Source organism: Lytechinus pictus, chromosome 2 (assembly GCF_037042905.1).
Source record: "Lytechinus pictus isolate F3 Inbred chromosome 2, Lp3.0, whole genome shotgun sequence".
Lineage (NCBI taxonomy): Eukaryota > Metazoa > Echinodermata > Echinoidea > Temnopleuroida > Toxopneustidae > Lytechinus > Lytechinus pictus.
The window spans coordinates 6,668,821-6,693,274 of NC_087246.1; the positions used below are offsets into that span (position 1 = coordinate 6,668,821).

General features: G+C 35.4%; 1 protein-coding gene across 2 annotated transcripts in view; it reads left to right on the plus strand.

The window, feature by feature from the left end:
- The window catches only part of LOC129253618 (dentin matrix acidic phosphoprotein 1-like), a 29,988-nt gene extending 12,495 nt beyond the window's left edge, over nucleotides 1–17,493 (plus strand). For both annotated transcript variants that reach the window (XM_064108199.1, XM_054892044.2), the window contains 9 exons: nucleotides 4,391–4,575; nucleotides 5,530–6,062; nucleotides 6,472–6,553; nucleotides 8,159–8,359; nucleotides 10,315–10,407; nucleotides 10,786–11,652; nucleotides 12,151–12,414; nucleotides 13,126–13,278; nucleotides 14,900–17,493. In XM_064108199.1, the coding sequence (XP_063964269.1) occupies nucleotides 4,482–4,575; nucleotides 5,530–6,062; nucleotides 6,472–6,553; nucleotides 8,159–8,359; nucleotides 10,315–10,407; nucleotides 10,786–11,652; nucleotides 12,151–12,414; nucleotides 13,126–13,278; nucleotides 14,900–15,309 (2,697 nt within the window). In that variant the 5' untranslated portion in view covers nucleotides 4,391–4,481 and the 3' untranslated portion in view covers nucleotides 15,310–17,493. The remainder of the gene's footprint in view (nucleotides 1–4,390; nucleotides 4,576–5,529; nucleotides 6,063–6,471; nucleotides 6,554–8,158; nucleotides 8,360–10,314; nucleotides 10,408–10,785; nucleotides 11,653–12,150; nucleotides 12,415–13,125; nucleotides 13,279–14,899) is intronic.
- The last annotated feature ends 6,961 nt before the right edge of the window (nucleotides 17,494–24,454 follow it).

A 24,454-nucleotide genomic window follows, 5' to 3' on the forward strand; every position in this document is an offset into this window, starting at 1 on the left:
GGCAATGTATTTAAAGCACTCCATGTTTTTATTTGAGCACTTTATAATATAGTATAGGCCTACATGTAATTGCTGTGCTCATTGTCAAGCTGTATCACTTTGAAAAATCAGTTATAGTTTTTATTTAGAATATAAACAATTTTCTCTCATTGTATCATAATGTGAAATATTCTGTTACAGGACGTTTACTGCTTTAAATATTCTTATCAAATTCAAAATTACCTTGTCACACAAAGTGGCTGGGATAAATTATGAATTTGTATTTTACTATCAGGAACTGAAATTTAATACAAGTCAATAAACCTTTTTTTTTCTTTCAACTGTCTCTAGTTTATGGTTGATTTGATTTTTTTTCTTCAATAAAATGTTTTTAAACTTTGTAAATGTGTGGTTTAAACATAGAAGCTAATGTCCTCACTGGCTATTTAGCAGTGCTAGGTAGTTGGTAAACATGATTTGGATTTTCCAACAGTCAGGAAAGTCTACAAACATTGCTGATAGATCTTTTGTAATGGAGATTAGACCAAATTAGGATTACTTAAAAATATATTGAAAGAATCCTTTAAGGAAACATTAAAGGAAGACCCATCCAATATTAGGGAAGGATCATGTGCGTAATGAGATGTTTCTACTATATTACTCTCTCTCTCTCTTTCTTTTTTTCTCTCTGCTCTTATTTGCTCATTTGTATTTCTCACTTCATTTTATATTTGTTCATATTAATCATAAATGCAATATTTGTTCACAGCTTTCTACTTATGTATGACAAATCATCTTTCAGTCAAACTGTTTAGCATAGTATATTGACTGTTACTTATTTTATGTTTAGTCCATAAATCAACAAAGATTTTCCCCATTCCCTCCCCAATCCTCCCCCCCCCCTCCCCCATGCTTCTTTCTCTATTACCTATTTTTGGAACAATCTTTTTTGTGCTCCCTATAGAAGAAAATTTGTCACTTTCTCACAAATTCTTTATTCTATATCTGTTCACTCCTCACTTTTGTTATTTATAACCATTCCCCAATTTGCCTCTCCCATAATTTTGCTATCCCCAGAAGCTATTTCTTATATGAATAGAGCCCTAATGACTTGCCACTTATCTTACACAATAGAACAGTTTCCTCAAAAGCTTATACCAGGCTTCTTTCAATAGTAGAAGGGATCAAATGACAATTTATATTGAAGCGCTAAAAGGGATTAAATCACATACTGTTACACTAAAAAGGCTATTTGAAAAAGAATTTTGTTTACCAACATAATTCCATTGCCTTACTGTTGTATCAGCTGTTGATTTGACTTAAATGATACAGTTTTCTTTCCATATGTGACTAATATCAACACAATTTGTACAAAAAAGAATGTTTCTGGTAGGTAAAATATTGATATTAGTTTGTTCATTTCCTTTTTTTTCAGAGATCATATATGCTATTCATGCTTACAGTGGTGCTAGAAAGTTAGTGAACCCCACCACAAAAAAAGCTTGTTCATGCTGAGTGTCGAATGTAGACAGCACTACAATGTCTGGTGAGCCCAGAGAAACAAACTTTATTGAATTGGTGTTTACAAACCGCTTCGATCATAAGAATCCCCGTTAAATTACGAGAACTTTTTATAGGCTAAAAATACCCATTAATTATTCCTGCATTCACACTGCCCCGACTCATACCCTTCGGGATAAGTTCCTCACTCTTTATTTTGAAATTGATCCACAGCTCCTTGAATTCCTAATATGCTTTTCACACTGCACTTTTCTTTGTTAACCCCGGGAAATTGGTGGGGCTAAGGGGGGTCTTAGCCCCACCAATTTCCCGGGGTTAAGCTTAGTCCACTTTGTTTTCACACTACGTTTTAGCAAAGTGAACTAGCACGGTAAATAGTACGGTACTATCTGGCCCTGCAAAAAAGCAGGGTTAGCCAACTTATTGCGGTGCTAAGAGATGCAGTGTGAAACGAAACAGGGCTAAGGAAAAGTGGGGCTAAGCATTAGCCAATCACAGAAGTCGAAATTGCATGTTAATTGCGTTCTGTATGGTAAAATCATCAATATTCATGAGCTTTGTGATAGTCCAGGATTAAGGCGTTAACCTCGCTCGGCTAAGCAAAAGAGAGTTTGGAGTTAAGGATAATATGGGGTTAAGGAAATGCAGTGTGAAAAGCATATTAGAGTACAGATCTTAATCCAACAGAATTAAACTGATATGACCATGAACTATATCGCCTTTCAATTTTGAGAAGTATCCTACTTCTTCTTTTGGTACATACAATCATTTAGCTCTGGCATCAGTAAATATTAGTTTAGAAGGCATCCTGAGTGAACATAAAACATCTTGATTTGAAATGATATTTATGATATATTATATAAAGCCTGTCTAGATATATATCATTCAATTCTGATTCCATTTGTTTTCAATGTTAGGTGAAATCTTTTTTTTTTAGTTATATTATTTATTAGAAATTGTCATTACTTGCACAAACTTTAAAATCATAACATCTATAGCATATACATGTAATATGTCAATGTTTTGCCTGAGAGTTAAAAAAAATATATATATATCATTATATATTTTAGTGTTTGGAAATTTTTGGAGTTAAAAGATAAGCGCACAAAAAATGCATTATGTGTTAAGGAGAGGGTTGGGAGGATAAAAGGGAGAGAGAGAGAGGGGAGAGCGAGGGTGATAAATACTTTCATGACACTCATGTTCAGAATCACATATTGAACATCTGCACATGAAAGTTCCTTCAAGAATTCTCCCTCACTCTTGGGAAAAGAATGTGCCCAGGTAATTAATCCCTTCTTGTTTTGAAAGCGATTTACAGCGATTAAGGATTTATTTCATTCCTAGCAACCAAACTCAACCAAGTATCCCTGAATGCTATACAAAATCCTGAATGGTTTACTTGCTACCATGGTAACCATGGAAGATAAGACTGGTAATCAAATCTCCTTCCCTTCTGTTCCATTGACCCCTAATAAATACAGGCAGTTGGAAGTCAATAAAATAGGAACGAGGGTCAATGCCTGTGAAATGTGCCATAAAGAGGCAGGATGTTTTGCCACAAGTCTTTTGTATTCGTGACATGATTTAAACAATTTTTTTCTTCTTTCTTGAAAAAAAAAGTTCAGCGAAGAGTCTGGGCACCAAGATTCATACATGGAGGCCTTCATGTTTGCTGTATTAGAAAAGGATAAAGTTTGCTTTTGATTAATTTTGTTGTATCTTGCTAATGATTTTTTAAGAAGGGGCTTAACTGAATTCACTTCTTTAGATCATATAAAATGTTTTATTAAAAAGCTTTTATATACAGGATTTAGAGTCAGAAAAAAGACACTTGAGCTCAATATTTTTATGCACAAGATTATGTTTATAGCATGCAGACCTACTATTTCCTGTCTTTTATTTGACACTTTTGTGACTGAGTTAAATGATTTATCAAATAGGAGAAAGAAGTGGGAAGTTGGGACTTTGGAGTTGTATGAACTAAACAGTATGTTTTGAATTTGAAGCTCAGACCAATAAAATTCCAACTTCCTATGTGATTGTAGTGGTATGTAATTACCTCTGTCAGAAGTTCCCAGCCAGCAACATGACACCCTAAAAAACAAACACAGATGATGAATATATGTATCGTTGACTAGAACATGAGAAAGTGCTGAAAATATTAAACATTTTCTTTTTCCTGAACATAGTTCAATCCTTGTCCCATTGCACCGCTTTGATCGCAAGTCCCTGGTGATCCCTTTCGTGGACCCACACATTGCAAGCTATGTCTGCCTGGATACAGTTTCCAAGGTGGAATTCAATGTTGCAGTGCTAGACTGTTCTTCATGGGCTATGGATTTGATGGAAAGAAGAATTTCATGAATAGTGATGTGCTGATATTGCGAAAGTCTTCTGAATTGCACTTGAATTATTGTGTAAAGTTACATTGATTTCCTTCTGAGAGTTGTAATCATCATCACTCTCACTTTGGTGATGTTTGGAGGTGCTAATATGTAGACAAGATTGTGGGTAAAGAAATAACATTTGTGTGCGTACAGCATTAATTGTTATGAGGAAACGATCATGGAGTGGAGAGAAAGAGGGGAATCGAGTGGGGAAGAAAGAGAGGTGAAAAAAAATCAAATAAAATTGAAAAAAAAATGCTATATAAGACTGCTTTCTAATGCTTTGTACAGTCACAAATACCTTTATGAATACTGTACAAACGATTTCATATCATTTATTGCTATGCTATAAATATTGTTTATACAGCATTTGTAAAGGTACTTTTGACCGTAGCATTAGCTAGCTTTAACTCTTTTGTATTTATCACGCAAACTAAAAAAACATATTTATTTGTAGCAGTGTATTCATTACATTTTACTAATCATTTCTCTTTCTGTAGGAAATTATTAACCAGTAATGGGAACAAAGTAAATTTGATCTGATGAAAGATTAGAATAGAAGAGCTAAAGAACCGGGAGGAATCAAATAAGATGAATACTTCAGAAGAAAGTGGAGAATGGATTGATCAAGATGGACAGAATGCCAGAAGTTTGGAATATGAAGAACAAGAGGAAACAGAAGAAGGTGAGATAGTTCACAGAATTTAAACAAACTTTTTTTTCTGAGCTTTGATTATTAATTTTGGTCCCCCAAGGAAAAAAATGAATGCATTTTAATGTTTATGAAGCTTTATATTAACTTCTAGCGTTCTGAGCTGCTGTAGACTTGACTTCGGGATTGCCTAGTCTAGATCTGAATGTAAGTAGCAAAGATACTACGAGGGGAAGATCGGACAGTACATAGAGCGTGCAATTAAACGCTCAAGAAGAGCGCCCCATAGCGTTGAGTATAAAGTAAACTTTCGCCAGCCTTCGTGTATCACCATTTTTTGTTGTGTACAAAAACATATGAGGGAAGTGGTGGAGGGGTGGAGGAATGGACGATTTATACATTTTTTTCTTTAAATTTTCTTTTCTAGAATTAGAAATGAATATATTGCATTGGTTTTGGGGTTATGAAATATGGAATTACTCCCATGCGACGCCCTTGTGCCCTCTCCCAAATCCCCTCTCTTATTTTCCCCATATGTTTTATACACAGTAGCGTGCCGATGTACAAAAGTTTACTTACTCAACGCTAGTGGGCGCCCTTCCCCATGAGCATTGAAAAATAAAAAATCGCCAAAGTGTCCGATCTTCCCCTTGTAGTTTCTTTATTAGTAGTCATTTGTTCAGAAAACGCGATAGGCCTACTTGCTCATTGCATATCACGGTACACTCCAACCAACTTTCACTCTCTCCTACAAGTAGGAGAGGACTAGGCATATTGGTTACCACACATGCTGACTGCGTGTAGGGTTTTCCAAAAAAATAACTCTTTAACATCTAGATCAAGACTATGAATTGCCCAAATCCCTTATTTTATACAATAGGAAAGAATATTGCCATTTTCCCCTTTTAATTATGACCATTTCCAATTTAACCGCAGTTTAGTATGATGTTTTTTGTCTAATCAATCATTTGGTATTCTTAAATTCAGAACATGAAACCAGCTCTGAGATCGAGGAAGAGTTTTCAAGCGAAGAGGAGGAAGAAGAAGAGATAGGAAATGTAGAAGAGAACTATAGATCTGAATCATCTCCTCATATGCACATTGTCAATGGTCACGGGAACCATAATGGAAATGACCATGATGGTGATGATGATGATGACCAAGATGATGATGAGGATGATGCCAGTGAAGAAGATGATGGAGATATTGGAATAAAAGATGAACATCTTAGCAAACAGGTACCACAGAACCTCAACCTACAGAACAGCATCCAAGGAGGCAACCCCAAGATGACCTCATCACCAAGGGAACATCACTTCATGGTTACCAGGCAACGGGATGCAGTCCCAGTGCAACAGCAGAATGGACATATGGTTGCTAGGGAGGATGATGGTGATGAGGAAGAGGATGAGATGGAGGAGGAGGAGATAGAGCCTGGTATTATTGGCCCTCTTCATATAGACCATGTAGACTTTATTTTGGATAGCATAGATGCAGAGCTTAGTGATCTCATCACAAAGGTACCATATTAAATTTCTCTCATAATATTCTTTTACAAGTTTAATATGTAAATAATTTTGATATTAATGCAAATGGATTGATCATTAGACTGTTGGATATTGGTTTCTTTTTTGGATCATGGATCACTGACTCTAGACTATTGGCAAAAGGTAATTATAATTTGTTCAAAATACTGGTAGTATTATACTCCCTGTAATGAAAACCTTACTGGTGAACTGTAATTCAACAATTGTATAATTTTGCATCAAGTCAAAGTAAGTTTGTTATAGAACTATATGTTTTCCTGTGAGAAAAGTGTGAGATTAGTACCCTTCACAACTTTTATATCTTTTATGAACCTTAGAATATTTCACAATGGGAATGAACATCTAATTCTAATCTCATTATTATTATTATTTCTTTCCACAGAGTGCCAGAGGTTCACCAGAAGAGAGGAAGAAGAAGAAGAAGGAACATACAAAAAAGAAAACAAGCTCCACAAATGAATCAGGTAACAAATAATAGCTTCTCTTTTTAGACATTACGAAACTTTGTGTTTAAAAATGGATCTCCTCTGACACCCCAATTTCAAATTCCAAGCTACTTTCACTCGCCCCCCCCCCCCCCCATCCCAATATCAACAAGGAATGGTTATCCTTAAGTAACCAACCACGCACTCTCCCAGCTAATCCACCTTCCCCCAAGGAGAAGTGACCTTCATAAGGCCTGGCAGAGAGAGAGGGAGAGCAAGAGAGAGGGAGAGGGGGAGTTATAACTGGGGGTGATTTTTTAAAAACTTATTGTTATTTCGGCAATTGTGGGTCATTTTGCATCGTTCAAAATTTCAGTTCGATCTCCATCTAAATTTTGAATCGTTTTTAGACATGCTAATGTCCTAAAACAAATAGAATACAAATATATTCTTTCAAGATTACTGTCAGCCAGGAAGCTCTGAAGAGTTTGTTTATACTATTACATAACAAGGACAGCTGCAATCCCACTCCATGCCATTCATCAGCCTGATGTGGTGGCATACACAGTGTTTTATCAGCTCTTATCAGCAGCTGCAGTCACTAAATCGACCCCACCCCAGTTTAAACGAGAGAAATGAAACTTTCCCAAAAACTGAAAGTGGGGTGTCAATACCCCACTTGAGCTCCCATTGACTAACACGCAAGACATTATCAGCAGTCAGATGAACCCCACCCCAGTTTAAACGAGAGAAATGAAGCTCTCCCAGAATCTGAAATTGGGGTTTCAAATACCCCACCTGAGCTCCCATTGACACAACACGCAAGGCAATGGAGTTCCTGTGTTATAAGCTGGTGGGGTATTTTTTAAACACAGGATTCGCGTAATGTCGGAGGTTGAGACTGCATTCCAAAATCAAGAGGAGGCATAATACCTATTCATGCATATTGACTGGGTCAAATTATTTGCAATGGTTTCTTGTCAGCTTAGATCTGAGATGATTTCTCAATAATTTTTTGAAGAATTTCCTGTGACAAAAGTTTGACTACCAACTGAATATTATCATAACAGGTCCGTGTTCTACCTTCCTCAGAATAAAAAACAACTCATTATGTAAATAATGATGGGGAAAGGTCATGAACAGTTTGGGTAATAACATTCAAAGTCCTTAGCAAGCAAATGAAAATATGTTTGTTCATGTGATAAGTGCTATACAGAACTATTATTATTGTTACGAGCAATGTCTAGAGAGACTCAATCTGCACTCACTGTTTTAAAGAGGATGAATGGGAGATATGATTACTGTTTATAAATAGTTGAATGGAATGTTGGGGATCTGTAGTGACAGATTCTTCAAATCAATAATTCATTCAGCATCAAGAGGTCACAATTTCAAGCTTTTCACTTGATGATCTCGGTTGGAACTTAAAAGTAATTTTTGAGTGGAACATGCTGTCAAGAAAGTAGCGGAAACTGAATCAGTGGAAAGATTTAAAGTTCTGGTGGGGGAAGATTTAATCCCTCTTATTTCTCAACGCACCTAAAGCTTCATAAGTTTAAATGGTCTAGATAACTTTGTTGAATACCCGAATTGAAGACCGGAAAATGCTGTGATGTGATATAATTTTCTTTATATGTGCCACAGAGGGCGCTAATCAGAATGGACCTCAATCGGCTAATACCACCATTGACAACACTCTACCTCATGATCATCAGCTGCAGCCCAATGGAAGATACAGGATGCTACCAGTCAACAAAAAGACAAAGAAGACAGGAAAAGGGAGAATGAAGACCAGAAGTCAACCATCTTTAACAACCTATCCAAAATTAAGGATCAATGATTACAGTAAGTTTGTGAAAAAAAGTAAACATATATACTACTGATTATATATCTCTTGTGTTATCTATCTGTTTTGTTTGCTGAATCTCACATTTCTCCTAAGATCTGTCTGTAGTTGATGGTATATGGCATCCTTCAATTGCATCTTAAACAAACGCTATCTTGAAGCATCAAACATAGTGGTTCTGACTGTTCCCTCTCAATCAGAGATTCATGAGTTCAAACCCCATCCTGCATGGTTAATTTAATTCAGATCAAACTTCATTGGCATTGTGCTAGACTTGAAGCAGGTGAAATAAATTGGTAATCTTGTAGGATTTAACTTTATTATTTATTTTTAATTTTGCTCTATTTAATGCCCACATACATATTGTATTCCATAGAGCATGAATGGTTAGTGTGGTAGAGTTAAGGGGGCCCATTAGTGTTCACTTTGAAATCCAAATTGGACAGTCTGAATTTAATTTAGAGGAGTATTTTTACCCTGATAACACTATGTGAAGGTTATTCTATTGGTCACAGACACACTTGCTGAAGGATTCTTCATTCCAGTTTGGGTCTTTGCTTTGCTAATTTCAGAGGTGCCTTGTCCTGTCATATTTCGCTCTCTGGAAATGAGTTTGGTTAAAAAGTTTTGTTTTTTTTGGTAATCAAAAGTCATATGGGAGAGTAAAGTGTCAGCTTGTTAGTCATATATTTCACACAAGAATATTGCTTTAAATATTTTCTTTAAACTTTTCTACCACAGTGCACAACAATTGAAGAGATCATGGGGGTGTTTTACAAAGACTGACCGTTGACTTAAATTTCTAAGTTGCGTGTGGTATACAATACATCACTGAATTGTTCAGATCGTGTTCTACTATGAATGAGATTACGCAGTAGGTATCACATATGTGTCAGCACCTATTTAATAAGTTTGAACTCTTTGTAAAACAACCCTTAGGGCCGTCTGCACCATCCCGAGTTTTCAAATTAGCGCGCTATTTCTGATCCGGCAAATTATCCCGATCTGAAAAATCTCGAGATAGTTTGCAGTAGAGACGCAATTATCGCGCTAGTTCGTAGGATTAATCTCGAGATTGCAATCCCAAGTCAACTCGGGTTTATTTGCAAAATAGCGCGCTATTTTACGAATTATCCCGCTAATTTGTAGGTGCAGACGCACTCGAGATTGGATTCGGGGTAATTTATTCATGACGTCAGTCCATAATGCAATTCGCGTTCCACTTCCGCCTTGGTCAAAACATAAACATAAACGTGCGAAAGTCAACTTTATACATGCGAATAGATATTATCGCGAATAGCGTTCATCAATTGCCTAATCAGCAACGATGGTGTCCCACCAGTGAATGGATTTTGGGAGAGACCAGACCGAAGGGGGAGGCGCTGATCGACGATGGTCATATTCAATAACAACACTGACAGCAGTGTCGTCTTATTCCTTCGCAAAATGTGAGCAAATAGCATTTCTTTCCTCCTTCTCTCCCTCTCTCTCTCTCTCTGTCATTGCCTCCTACTCCGCCATCATATTTAACGAAGAATACATAACTTCTTCACTCGCTGAGCTGAGAGGATTGTTGCATAACACCGGTCGAATTCGGCGAAAGTGCTAGTGAAAGGAGTACATTGCTTGCATATCGCGGGAAGTTATTCAAAAGCGCCAAAAACTCCAAGATCCGAAAGTGCGCATGCTCGGAATATCGGGCTTGTTGCCTCGCTCGAGCAGGTATCGCTCTTCTTGCGATGGTGGAGACGGGGTTTCTTGAATCTCGAGATTAATCGCGAAGTAGGCCGATCGGGCTAAAATCTCGAGATTGAGCAAACTCGGGATGGTGCAGCACCGCCTCTTGATTGCACATTATTATAACTTTATTCTAGATATCTTTAATGTCCACAAAGTGTTTCATCCGAGTTATCTTTCTCTTCCTTGTTTGTTTTGTTCCAACCACCTGTTACAGGCATGGATGATTCTGTTGGAACTAATAGTGATGCAGATTCAATCACAGCTGATGAGGTTAGGAGAAGGGTTGTCCAATCTCTCCATCAACAAGGTAAAATACCTGATTGAAATGTATTTTATTTCATTTCAAGAATTCTTGAAAGCAATCTAATAGAACACAGGATATTGAGATACATGTATATGCTAGTTTTCCTATTTTAATTTTAGTTTGTTACATTTCATTGTATTAGCCTAATCATCTTAAAAATAAAAAAAAATAATATACAGGCTTGCAGCTAAGAATGCACTGTTTTTATTGAGCAGGATTAATACAAAGGAATGAGGAGCGAGTTTAAAGCTTATGATCACTTAGACCACATTAACATAATTTGTTCACTTAATATTGTAGTCCGCCAATTACCAATGTAGAAAATAGTATGCTTTTCCAATCATGCTTTAAAAAAAATCCTGTCAATCATTCATTTCGCAGAAAAATGTAGTAGCAGTTCCTTGCCACCCCACCATCAACTCACTTGTAGCCAAGAGTATCATTTAGCTACCACCCCAGCCACTAACCACTTGAGCAACATTAATAGTAGTCACTCACAAAGTCCACCATCAACTGCTGACAATAGTCCAAATGCAAAGACATCTGAAATGAACAATAATGAGATTACAGCAAAGAAAAAAATAACAGAAGAAATACAAAAGGGTCGGACTTATCCTGGAGGGAAAACACAAGAAGGGAGAAAGAAGAGAAGTAGTGTGTCAAGTAACTCCAGTAAGCAATCAAACCATAAGGTTTCAACTAAAAAAACAGGGACATTGACACCACAGCAAGTGAGTGATGATTCTGGTGGTCTAGGTTCCAAGGGAGATGCTAGTAATCATATACTGAGGTTAAGAGACATCTTGAACCACTGTGGTGATTTTGGTGAGGAGTCTGAGAAGGCATCCCTAGCAACAGAATACCTGGTCTCACAACCAACTGGATTACGAGGCATCAGTGACCTGGAGTCTGTAGCCACGGAAGACTTTGAATCTGCCTTCCAGAGGTTTGCCATACCAGAGTCAGCAAGGAGTCACCGAGGTAAGAAACAAGGGAAGTCAAAGCAAGGAAAGAACCCAAAGCAAGCTAATGAATTAGCAACGGAACAACTTCAGAGAGTGAAGAAAAGTGCAGAGGAGAAAAAGATGAAGAGGACTGTTTCGGCGCCCCCTATTGATCCGAGTGGTCTGCCGGAGTATATGTACATGCACAAAGAGGTGTCAGAGAATGATGTCGGGGCAGATTCAATGATAACTGAGGATTATGAGGCACACTTTCTAGCTATACCTCTCAAGAATATCCAGACAGGTACAAGCTTGGTTTCATCTAGTTTGCTAAAACCTTTAATCATGATGGTTTAATACAATGATGATGATGATGAATAATGATAATGATGATGAATAATGATAATGATGATGGGGGGTGGTCGTGGTGGTGATGATGATGATGACATTGATAATGATGATTTCTTGAGTGATACATATGCCCAACCTAAACCCTTTACCCAAATCCCAGCCCCAGCACAAAATAATACAAAATAGCATCATTTCAGCAAAATAAATAGAAAAACAGTTTCCAATCTTCGCTTGTAGTTTTGTTCTAACAAGATTAGATCCCAGATCATGAAATGGGATTATTATTCACAAGCTATTTAATACCATAACATGCTTCATGTAATTTACATCAAGATCCATATAGCACTCGTAGTTACAGATGAAATAAAAAGTCAAGATGATTGATTGCCTGTCCACTAATATTGGCACAATCGGTGAGGTGATTTTATTTCCATTTTGTTTTAAAATATAGAGCACCCAGGAGTTACTCCCAAGAAAAGCCCGTCTCGATCCCGTAGGAAAGGCAGCTCCAAAGTTCGGCAAGTGCAGCCCCAGAGTGATCCTGAATCCGTCCAGACAGAAGATTATGAGAAGAAGTTCCGTTCAATTATGGTCAGACGTCTGGCCGGAGTACCTCTCAGTAGTTTTGACTCAGTGACCATTCAGAGTGACCTTGATTCAGTCAAATCAATGGACATCAAGAAGAAATTCAGGAAAGCAATGCATAAACATGAAAGTAAATAATAACAAATTTGAATACATTTTTTACTTTGACATTACATTAAAAGAAATTAGCTTTTGAGCCAACTCCAAATGATCTACGTTAGTTGTGTGAGGATGACCAATGAACATAAGTCATTTACTAATAGAGGGCAGTATACACATTACCATCAGGCTGAAGCTGAATCATGATGCTTCAATCCTCAGCACACATGCTACTTCTATCCACATACTTTTTAAAATGTAAATCCGATATTCTGTAACCTTCAAAAACAGATGGCTACAATTAAATTTTACAATCACTGGGAATGATGATTAGTGACTTTATAATTTAGTTGGGTTTTAATATGTACCACTAGGATAGATATAGAAATAATTAACTTTCGAAAAATTATACTTTTATTGAATTTTCCTATAAAGCGGATAAATGAATCATAGTCCCATTATAATTTATGGTTGGCTTTTTAGAATAGATTTGTTGAGGTACGTTCATGCATGATGGTCTGTAGTTGAGTGGGATTCACATAGACCAAAACCATTTAAATGTTATAGTGATATACATTTCCTCAAAGTGTAGCCTTCAAAATACTGATTACAAGCATTGTCAATATTTGTAATATTGCCCAGTCCTAAAACTTTCAAGTCCATCAGCTGCCATTAGCAAAATGCATTCCTCTTAATTTCATACTTTCCTCATGGAGATATTAAATTCATATATTTATTTCAGTTTCAGGTACTTCCAGCATAGAAGAGGAAGAGATACCCGGGTTAAAGGTTGCTCCAAAGTCCCAGAGGTCCAAGGGTAGTCGATCAAGCAGTCTTCAAAGTCATTCTTCAGAGTCACTCAAAATGAAAGCAACAAGACAACAAACCAAGAAAGGTGAGAGCTTCTTCATAACCAAGTTATGATTAATTAACAGGAGAAGCGATAGCTCAGTCGGTAGAGCGGGGGTTTCGGATTCCGGTGACCCGGGTTCGATTCCCACTTGGTGTGCTAGTGCCCTTTGGTTAGGTATTAATCTTTATAACTAGGTCCATCGTAGAGGACCTTAAGCCATTGGTCCTCTGGTTGCTTGTGTACAAGCATTCTTGCTTTCTTAGCAATCAGGTAAAAATCACCAACATTCACCAAAATGACAAAAAATATGGTTTCTTACTCTTCTGGGTAAAGTTGACCACTTTTCCTTTGCTCTCACAAATTCATTGGTTAAGGTATCAAGTGGATGTTCAGTTGGTTCTCAAACATTAATTGTGGAGCTTTAGGAGTGTCACATCAGACAGCTAGACATGAGGGTCTCTATAAGAAAGCCCAATTATCATTGTCATTAATATACAGGTGAACATGTACAGTAAAGATATGACTCATAAAGTAAATTTTCAATATCTTTTTTTTTAATGTATAGTCGCATTCAATGAAACTTGAATTAGATGGTTGATCACAAATGATATGAAGTAAATAACAAGTTTCTTAGTCAAGGTCTTGTGTCATTGTAGGTTAAAAGACTTAGGCCCGTTTTGTGAAATCAGGTTTAACTTACTAAAGTTGTTGCTTAAAGGTAAATGCTAGTTTTGGTAACGATATCAAAATGAGTTCGTACAGAATCCAATGAAATGACCAACAAAGTGTCTGTTTGTATAAATAAAACGCATGTGCCAAAGGATTCTGGAAGAAATTGTGTAATTGCTGAGAAATCAGCAAATAAGCACAGGATTCGGGTAGAGCGTCGGGCCCGACGCTCAAAGCAATAATTATACACTGTCCCACGTGCGCTTATCCGTGTTGGGGAAGCTCAGTCTGAACATTATTCAGCGTAGATTTCAAGATTTCACAAAGTTCAGTTTATGTAACTGTACCAGATCTAGATCCTCGATGATATACTGACAATTAAGCCTGGTTTTACAGACTTTCTCATGAAATCAGTGTTTACTGCAACTACTGGAATTTATCTTTAAGTATGGGAAGCCAAAAGTATCAAATTTTTTTATTCAGTTGTACATTTCTTGTGTTTACTGTGCTCTTTCCTGATTCATCGATGGTAAAGACAATAATCTATTTATACTTCCTAGACAATTATGAATGATTTGAGAGCCAAATGAGCTGAAATATGATATCTCTACCGTTAGTGATTTATGTAACAATTGGCTATCCATACTTACCACAACTTTAAACCTGCTATCAGAATACGAGCCATAGGGTTTATTATCAAATCAATTTTGGAGTTTTTCTTTCCTCTCTTTTAAATGAATCATAAAAGTGCAGGCAAGACTGCCAGGGGCATTCCTCTTGTTATTAAAGGTATCAGTTTTCTTGAAATATCTCAATCAATTGAAAATAATAGAAGTATATCACCAAAACCACAATATCATATTGTAGGCCTATGCAAGTACCTGGTATGAATGATTAAGTTATTTACTTTGTATTATGTACATTTACATTCAACTTCTGTGTTCTAGAATGGACTCTTGTTCAAGCACTTTTAAAAAAATATGTTAAATTTCAGGTAATCCTCAGGTATCAACAGGCACACAACATGGCATGCATCCACACCATCCCACAATGCATCTGACTTCCCCTGCTATGCACCATTCCAGTATGCCAAACCTTTCCACTACTGTATTGCCAGGACACAGCCATCCCTCAATACACCATCAGACTTATGCACCACCCCCATCAAGAGACAAGTGGAAGAGTCCACCTAGGATCAGCCACTTAGAAAGTCAGCCCAGTCCGTTAAGAATAAGGTATGTAGTAACTTTGAATTCTTGCTTGAAGTTGTCAAAGAAGGAATTTGACAACACTATTTGGGTTGTTATGTGGGTTTTCACAGTTTTATCAAGTTTGTTCAAAAAGATGCATCCAAACATATTTGTAATTTTTCTCATTTTTTTCAAAAATCTTTGTTCAAATTGAATTTGACCTTTTCCCAAATTACATTACTTAAATTTAGTACTAATATATTTCAAAGTTTTGATTGCTGATGCAGTGTTTGTTGGTATTAACTAGGAAAATCTACATAAATTAACCAAATAATTAATCCAAATTATCATAATCTTAGTTTAACAAAATATTTGCAGATTAGCACTTTAATTTGAAGTAAAAATGAAATGCACATGGAAACAGCACATTCAGATCATTTTTATGTAAGTCTAATATTCTTTTGTCAGTCTAAGTTTATTTGAAAAAAATTTGACACCTTTCTTGAGTTGTGAATTAGCTGATGTGAGCAAGCCAAGGACAATTCCTTCTCATGAAGTATTCATTATGTGAAACATAAGACGTATAAGTTGTCATTTGCTTCAAAGTAGAATATTCAAGATTGTAAATCCTACTTTAGGTCTCTATTCCTGACACCTGCAGTATTTCCATAGTCTCAAGTTACATTGACATTTTGGATGTTGGTGTACCAAGGATGTACATATCTGATTGGGTCAGTAACTTGAGAGTAGCTAGACTAGATTTTATGCACATAAAGATCTGTTTTAGGTCATTCTGCCTCAGGAACTGAAAAAATAGACTTATCTATGAAAGCATGCCTGAGTTTGCAGAGAATGTGCACAGCATTTAATATGTTGATGATTAGAAAGGCTGGATCTTTAGAGATTGTGTGTTTTGTGTATTGATCTCATTCAACTTACTGCAATTTTTATGGAATAGTGTCAAGATTTTGTGTATTCACTCATTGTTGATTATTACAAGAACATAAAAAATAGTAATTGAGTATGATGATATGAAAAAGAGTAAAAGCAAAAGTTAAAAGGAGAGAAATCTACCTAATTTAAATTTGAATGAATGATGCAGTTAACATAAACAATAAACATACCTGCTAAATTTTGCTTTATGTTGATTATTTGCAATGATTTGTCTTTAAAAATATGAAACATGTATGTCACTTCTGCCATAAATTCATTTTGAATAGTAATTATGCATATACATTGTTTTGAAAATTTATTTTCTTGTTTAGCGTGGGAATTTCTCTGTTATTTTTAGATTTCTATTTCAACCTTAACTGGTATCAGCAATTTTATTTGTTTTCTTCTCTTTGATTTTTTTTTACAAATATTTGGAATGTCATGTGTTTTTTTGTTTAATCATAAGCATGCCATCTGAAATCAATGGACACATTGTCATTTATAATTCTTAGTGAGAGTAGAGAAAACAAGATTCATGTTCACACTCCCTTTCGTTTTGATACAATTAAATGGTAATGCAGAACGTTCAACATCCCAGTGGAAACACACCCACCATTGTGTTATATCTCATGCTATCCTTGTAAATTATATCCTCTTCCATATTCTCATCACCATCCCAATTTGCATGTCTCTGTGGTATTATCCTATTTCTGCTGGTATATAATGGATTTATATTCAACCCCCTGAGAACCCACTAGTGAAATAAGAGATATTTGAAACAGGCTCGCCCTATTCTCGAGACTGAGTGAGTTGATGAATTTGGCGACACCAGTTCATCAGGATATAATCAAATCAAATTTGAATTGATATTATAGGGACATAAAATAGAATAATGTAAGGGGGTGTATGGGAGCACACAATTTTATTGTTAGTAAATGTTTCTTTTTTTATCTTGGAAAGTGATTTACTGAAATATTACTTCCAGGAAATTTTAGAACTGTCAATATCATTAAACTATTTTAATGCAAAAATTTAAGCACTGTGGAAACCTTGGTGAAGCTTGTTATTCTTGTCTTGGTACTTTCATAATACTTGGGTTTACTTAATCATGTTAATAGTTCCGTGTTAAGTTGGTGCTTAATACATTTCCATCATAACATGCTTTCAAAATATTCGTTTAACTAAGGGAAATCAATGAGAATAAGTAAAATAAGGAAGAGTTTAAGGAAACTCAAATATTCAGTAGAAGATCATTGTCTCAAAGTTAGTCCCATTTTTATTACCCTCTCATACCCTCAATATATATTTGGTATAAATTACTGCAAATCATTTGAATAATTAGTTTTATTTTGCAAATTTTTTTTAATTGTTTTAGAATAACATTATCTATTATCAAGAAATAATTGCTTACACGTTTTCTGTAAAGCTATCCCCCCTCTTGTTTTTAAGAAAAAAAGAGAGATTTAAATAAAAGAGAAAATATAATGCTTCATGGATGTGAGTCATCAATTGTCCTAAAATAGATGAATATAATGTGTCTGTTAATAGAGAATCAGTTTTTTTCCCATGTACCTGAATAATAAAAAAAAATCATTCATCAATCTGGGGCCCGTAACACAAAGGTTAATCGCTAGTTTGAAAGAACAATTCTGATTGGTTCCTCGGCAGTCTACTGAGCAAAATGGGCATGCAACAATGATCTTTATGCTCCTTTTCATTTAGCGATTAATCACCAACCTTTGTGTTACGAGGCCCTGGTTGTTAATTAGGTACTACTTAATATGGAGTAAGGAGGAATGGGAGCATGATTACAAAGGAAGGTTTTTCAGCAAGAAATCTTTTTGTGATTGATGTCAGCCAATGTTTAATTGATGTCACTTGATAATATGATGGAGGAGAATGGAGACACCATCTCTGTGAATGGACTTTCCTGAGGTCATGATGATGCCTGTCAGAATTCAAGTTTGAGCAGAGACAGAGAGGAATGTGTATTCTCTGATGGGGAGAAGTTCTTTGGATAAGGACCGTGTGGAGTGGAATCCTTCTCCAAGTAAGTAAAACAAACTTTATATTTTAAACTTACCATCCATCTCAAATCATCTAAAAACCATCAGTGATTATTTCTCTGAATTTTCATGAAAAGGATTTTGAGAAGTCATTGTAATTTCCTTTCATGTTTAGACTGAAGGAGTAACAGAGTTTATCACTGTCATGTGACTATTGTGAAAGAAAATCATTAGGATTAATATATTTGGCATAATCATAATAGTGTTTCATTTTGAGATGGATGGTAATACAGTATGATTGATATGTACTTTGTCTAAATATTACCAGTTGTATGATTCTATTATTTGAATGATTTCAATTATCTATTTATTGAAAGGATACCCACAAACCATTGTTCACATTATGTTTAATGATAGAAAAAGATTTTGTCTATGTGTATCCTTTATCATTATTATGTTTACATTGCATTTCAATGAAATAGCAATATTCAAACAAGATGGAGTTTTTACTCTTCCCTCATCATGTAACTGATCTAGTATCAAATAAAACAACAACAACAACAAAGCACACAAAAACATCCTAAGTAGCTTTTGTGAAAAATGTCGGTCATTGATTTTTCTTTGTGATGTATGTTTCATAACAGTCTTGTGCTAATTAGCTAATTAGTTCTAATGAGAGCATTGTAAACATCTATAAATGAGCTCAAGCTATTAATCCCTTTGGCTTCATAGAACATACATCATTTGCATTCTTGGTCTAATTAGTAAACTAGCATCTTGAAAGGATGCTCTACATCATAAATTTCTTGAAGCTTTTTGCAAATAATTATATCACTATCTTAGACATTGAATTCAGTTTCACCGATATACGGTGTGCATTACTCTTCTCCATACTCTTTGGAGGACATTCGGATTCATCTCAGTATAAAGATTTATTTATAATGTTGAATTATGTGATGTTTGATTCAACAATAGAAACATGCCAGCATAGTTCATCAATACGCTCTCTCAAATTCAAATAAGAATGGAATAGATGAGAAACAATTGTTGATGATTGATTTGATATTTTGAATTGAATCATTTACTCCCTATTATGTACATGTAGGTAGTGTTTAATTGCTAGGATGGGGAGTTAGTGAGAATTTAATTTAAAATTCTGATTGAAATAATTGTGCGAATACTCATTCGGGACATGTATATCAGTAAGAAAATGTTGGTTCTGTACAAGAAATGTACTTTTAAATAATTTTGTTTATATATTTTATATAATAACTATGATTATCCAACCTTCAAAGATCTTAGTTTCAGACAAGGTCATGCATGCTCAGAGTAAATTTGAACTTATATTTTAATTTGCAACATTCAATTGAGAACTGAATCATTCAAGTGCTGCAAAGTGTTTTTGCATGAGATCAACTTCTAGCAAATTTTTAAATGATTGAAAATTAATAAATAGGTTAAATGTTTTTTTTATGAAATAAAGTTGTGCAGTTTGTCATATGTGTTAATTTGCATAAATACTTTTACTTTGTGATAGATTAATGGCAGCATGATTAGAGCAAATGTCTGTGAGCAGTCAAGGGCAATTACACATGTATGAGATCAATTTCATGCTTCATTTTGATGTCTGCATTTTTATGCAAAGAAAAACTCAACAAATGGAGCACATGCTTATCATTGTTTCTATGTGATATAGCAATTAAAATTACACTTTAAATGATAATTAGAAATACCTTTGTGTTTTGGGGGGTACTAATAGAATAAATAGATAGATCATGTGCCGGGAAGTGAAATTCATTTCATTTTTAGTTTTTTTAGTTGATCTGTTCATAGTCTATAGACCATAATAGACAAATCACTCATTTTGTGAAAGATATCGTATAATTTTTTAGATAGAGATATATATATTAATTAATCTGTTGCCTATATATGAACTGGCTCTTACCTCAGTGAAGCCTATGGAAATTATGCAATTTACTGACATTAATTAGTATTCATTTCAACATATCTTTCCAGTTATTTGCAAGTTTATCAGTTCTTGAATGAACTTTAGACATGTAAAATATCTCAATAATTACAAAGAAAGGATTGTTTTGAAAACCTATCTAACACATTTTCATTCAATTTTTTTTTTGTTCTATGCCCATTTTTCATCTTACTTGTACTTTGATAATTTTTCTTTTATTATTCTCTCATGATATTCACTTTGTGTCTTTAAGTGATGGTGCAGATCTGATTTGAAACCACCAGTTCACCTCTAATACTTATGATTATTTATGTGATAAGTATCACATGATACTTAGACTACTGGTGATGAGATATCGTAGCTTCTAAGCTTGATTTTAATTCAACCACAAAGTCCTCTACACATTCATGAATATGGCCAAGATATGATCAGTGTAATGATACCAAAATACTCATTTGAAATTTTCCCCAATATGCATCCCATTCTTGTATTAATGTCACTTGTCTAGTACTTAAACTGTAGTACAAATCATGAGTGGAAAACAGAATCTTTGTCAGAAGTAGGGTAGAAAGACCAGAAAGAATGGGGTGGTTTGAGCTGATTATGAAGTTATAAACATCTTAGAGAGAGGCTAAATTTAGGAGATGGTGTGTGGCACTGAATGAGAGGGAGTGCTCCAGTTTAATTCCTCCTATCACACCAACACAGGTATTTAACATGGAGAGTGGATGCTATACCCGTTCCCATGACAACAGCTAATGGCATCAACACTTGCTTGCATTTCTTTCCCATACTCTCTGCCTCTCTTCTTGCACCTTATATCTTCTTTATGCATCCCTTGCTTTAATTCTCTTTCTCTCATATCCTCCTAACTAATTTTCTCTTTTAATCTCTCTCTATCTCCCTCCCTCTCTCTCTCTCTCTTTGCATCTATTCTTTTCCTTGTCGTTTGTGGTTTCTGTCATTCATATTTTTATCTCATCCTCCTCTTCTTCTTCTTCTTCTTCTCCTTCTTCCTCTTCTTCCTCTTCTTCTTCTTCTTCTTCTTCCTTCCTTCCTTCCTCCTGCTTTTCTTCTACTTCTTCTTTTTTTCTTCTTCTCAATTGAAGATGTAATTACAGTATCGTGAGGGACAGGCAAAGTGTAAGCAGATTGATTAACTAGATCTCATTGTTCTTGTCACAATTTACAAAATTTTATAATATAGTCAAAGTTATCAGTATCGTAATATATTACGGATCTTAGTTGGTAACCTACATGAAAGAAGTTACTGTGATATTAGCCATTATTTTGACACACAAATTTTGTGATATTATATCATGATATTCCTAGGTTGTTTTAATTTCTTAGATTTGAAATAAATCCAGATTAACTGTCAATAATTACCAGTCAAACTTAAAACTTGATTCTAAAAAAAAATCAGAAATAATTTAAATTAAAATATTAAAGCATGTGTCATGTTCTTGTATTGGTGTCCCTTATTGATGCCGGTAGAACAAAATGTGCAAAGTACTGTAAGCTTGCCGATTACATCTATACCCAATGTGCATCAGGTTCTTGGAGAAACTTCACTGCTTCTCAGTGAAGACCTCAGTGTTTGGTGGGATTATGCAACTTATAAAACAAAAAAGGCAGGGCAGTCCACCCTGAAGTGTTTAAAGGAGAATGAATCTCTTGGAGCAAGTTAGCTTTTGTGAAAGCAGAAAAATCAAAGAATAAGATCAACAAAAGTTTGAGTAAAATAGGACTAGCAATAGAAGAGTTATGAGCATTTGAATGTCGAGATCACTAATGCTATGGAGATCCTCCCATTGGCAATGCGACCAAGATCTATGATGTCACAGATGAACAACTCTCCCCTTTTGGACACTGAAAATATACCCCAAAACATCTCTTTTTGCTCATTCTAATCATATGACAAACAATTCATCAATGATATAATGTTGTGAAACCTCTGTACTTGTCCTCTCATAAAGAGAACACCCCACCTTGTGATAGACTCTATAAAAGTGAGAATATAAGTGAAATAAGTACTAAAGTAATGAGGGAGTTGTACGTGTGTGACATCACAGATCTTGGTCGCATTGCCAATAGGAGGATCTACATGGCATTAGTGATCTCAATATTCAAATGCTCATAACTTTCTTATTATTCATTCAATCTTCCTCAAACTTTCAACAATATGTTTCTTTGATTTTTCTCTTTGATATGGATTCAGCTGGTTTCAAGGGTTTCATTCTCCTTTAACCAGTCATCAGAATTTGGAAAAGGGTTCCTGTAAAATAGCTGTTTGGTTCATTGCAAACTCTGAAATGAAAACAGAAATAGAACTCTCAAGAAATATGTCCTCACTTCCATAAGTGTGAATTTTCACTTTCGCACTACGAATCGCTAACAGAATCACCAAACTGCCTTTATATCTACCTTCCTTCTCTTTCATCTTCCATCATCCACTTCACTGGGTCATTCATTGATTTGCCCATCATGAGTGCTTATTGCTTGTTCGTTCCTGTGCTCAAGACAAGAAACAAGCAGCAGAGCTCTCAGATTTGCTTTATTTAGTTGTCCCTTAAAGCAGTGGAATACAGCGTTGTATTTAATTGCCCGACAACCAATACCCAGTGGCATCACTATGTGCCTCTATGTTTGTTGTTTTCCCTCTCCCCAAATCTCTATCTCTCTCTCTTTTACTCAATCTCTGTTCCCTTTAACACCCCCCCCCCTTCTCTCTCCCACTCTCTCTTCAACCCAACCCTACTCTCTAACTTTCTCCCTCTCTCTCATTTTTTAAGTATACAAATCAGAAATATGTTCTTCTTCTTGAAATAGATAGCAAACTAATATTTTGAAATAAAAACCACATTTAGAAAGAAAAATATATCAATATTTCATTTTCAGTCAAAGATCTTAATCAAATAAATAAGACTGGATAAAATACACTTTTCAGGTGGTTTAGAAGATCCTTCATTACCATGGTGATATGAAAACAATAATTAAAATGAGAAATGAAGATGAAGGAGTGAAAGAAATATGCGGACCTTACAGGAGAAAGAAAAGATAGACACTAAAATAGAACATAAAGAAAAGTCGTTGTAAAGGAAAAAGAAATAAAGAAGTGCTATATGGGGGATTAGCATTGCATCACAAATGGAGGCAACATATAGGTACATAATGGTAAAAAGAGAAGGGGGAAAAGAGTAAAGCAGACAACTACATACTGACACTCTATTCTGTCTTCTATTTTGTTCTCTGATTCTTTCTTCCCTATTTCTTTCTCTCTCTCTCCTCCCACCCATCTAACCCATCTCTTTATTTTCCCTAGTACTAAGCTTGATACTGTTCACCGAGTGCTGCATCGCATGTAAATCCAGCGGCGATCACAATTAGCGCAGTTAGCAAGCATCTATTCTCAGCTCACGGGAGCCCACATGCTAGTCATGCTTGTAGCATGCAGGGATGATAGTCGTTCTCCTCTGCTTCTGCCTCTTACCATTAACAGAATTATTAACCTTCTATACTCTTATTTAATGCCTGAGTACTATTGCATCCCAGCCACGGCATAAATACAGCAATGGCAACTATTCCGTCCACAAGAGGAGCTCTGTATAGGGCAGTAAAGCAGTAAATTGGATCATGGCTTCCAATATAAGACTAGTGTTGACAAACTTAATGAATATGATGCCTCATTGTTTTATGCATGGAGATCGTGACAGAATGAGATGTAAGTTGATTAGGTGTAAATTTTTATCACTGTGTAAGTAATTACTAATGGCTTCTGTGTTTGAAAGGATTTTCTGCGTAGGTGATGTGTAAACTACATAGGAATACACCTGTTGCTATGGATAACAGCCAGTCTGCAAGCACTTGCATTGGTTTCATGTTTTTGAGAAGTGTGGGTAAAATCTTAAAAACAAATATGATATCATATGGATTCTCTTGATATTGCATTTTTTTCACTAAACAATTTATATAATTTCTATGATGTACATGACAAGGGGAATAGCATTTGTTTATTTCACCATATTCTATCTGATATTAAACTTCCAATCTATCATGCATACACAGTACAGCATACAATACTTACATCATAAGTATTTCAGACATGTCTTGACTGATTTGTGAAGAGGGACTTTATGTGTTCTGGGGCCCGTTGCAGAAAGAGTTGCAATCAATCGCAACTCCAAAAATCATGCGCAACTTGATTTTCAACCAATCAACAGCGCGCATTTTTGACTTGCGATTGATTTTTTTACTTCTTTCTGCAACGGGCCCCTGATCCACAAGAATTGCTGAAATGTATTATTCATGTGAAATGAGCTTTTGTTTGTGATGAAAGCCACACTGAAGGATCCATAAATGAGATTAATAATTAACCACCCACATCATCAATAGAAGTCATCAACAGATGAATGATAGGGCCTTGAACTACTGTTTCCTCAAATTACTTGCTTTCA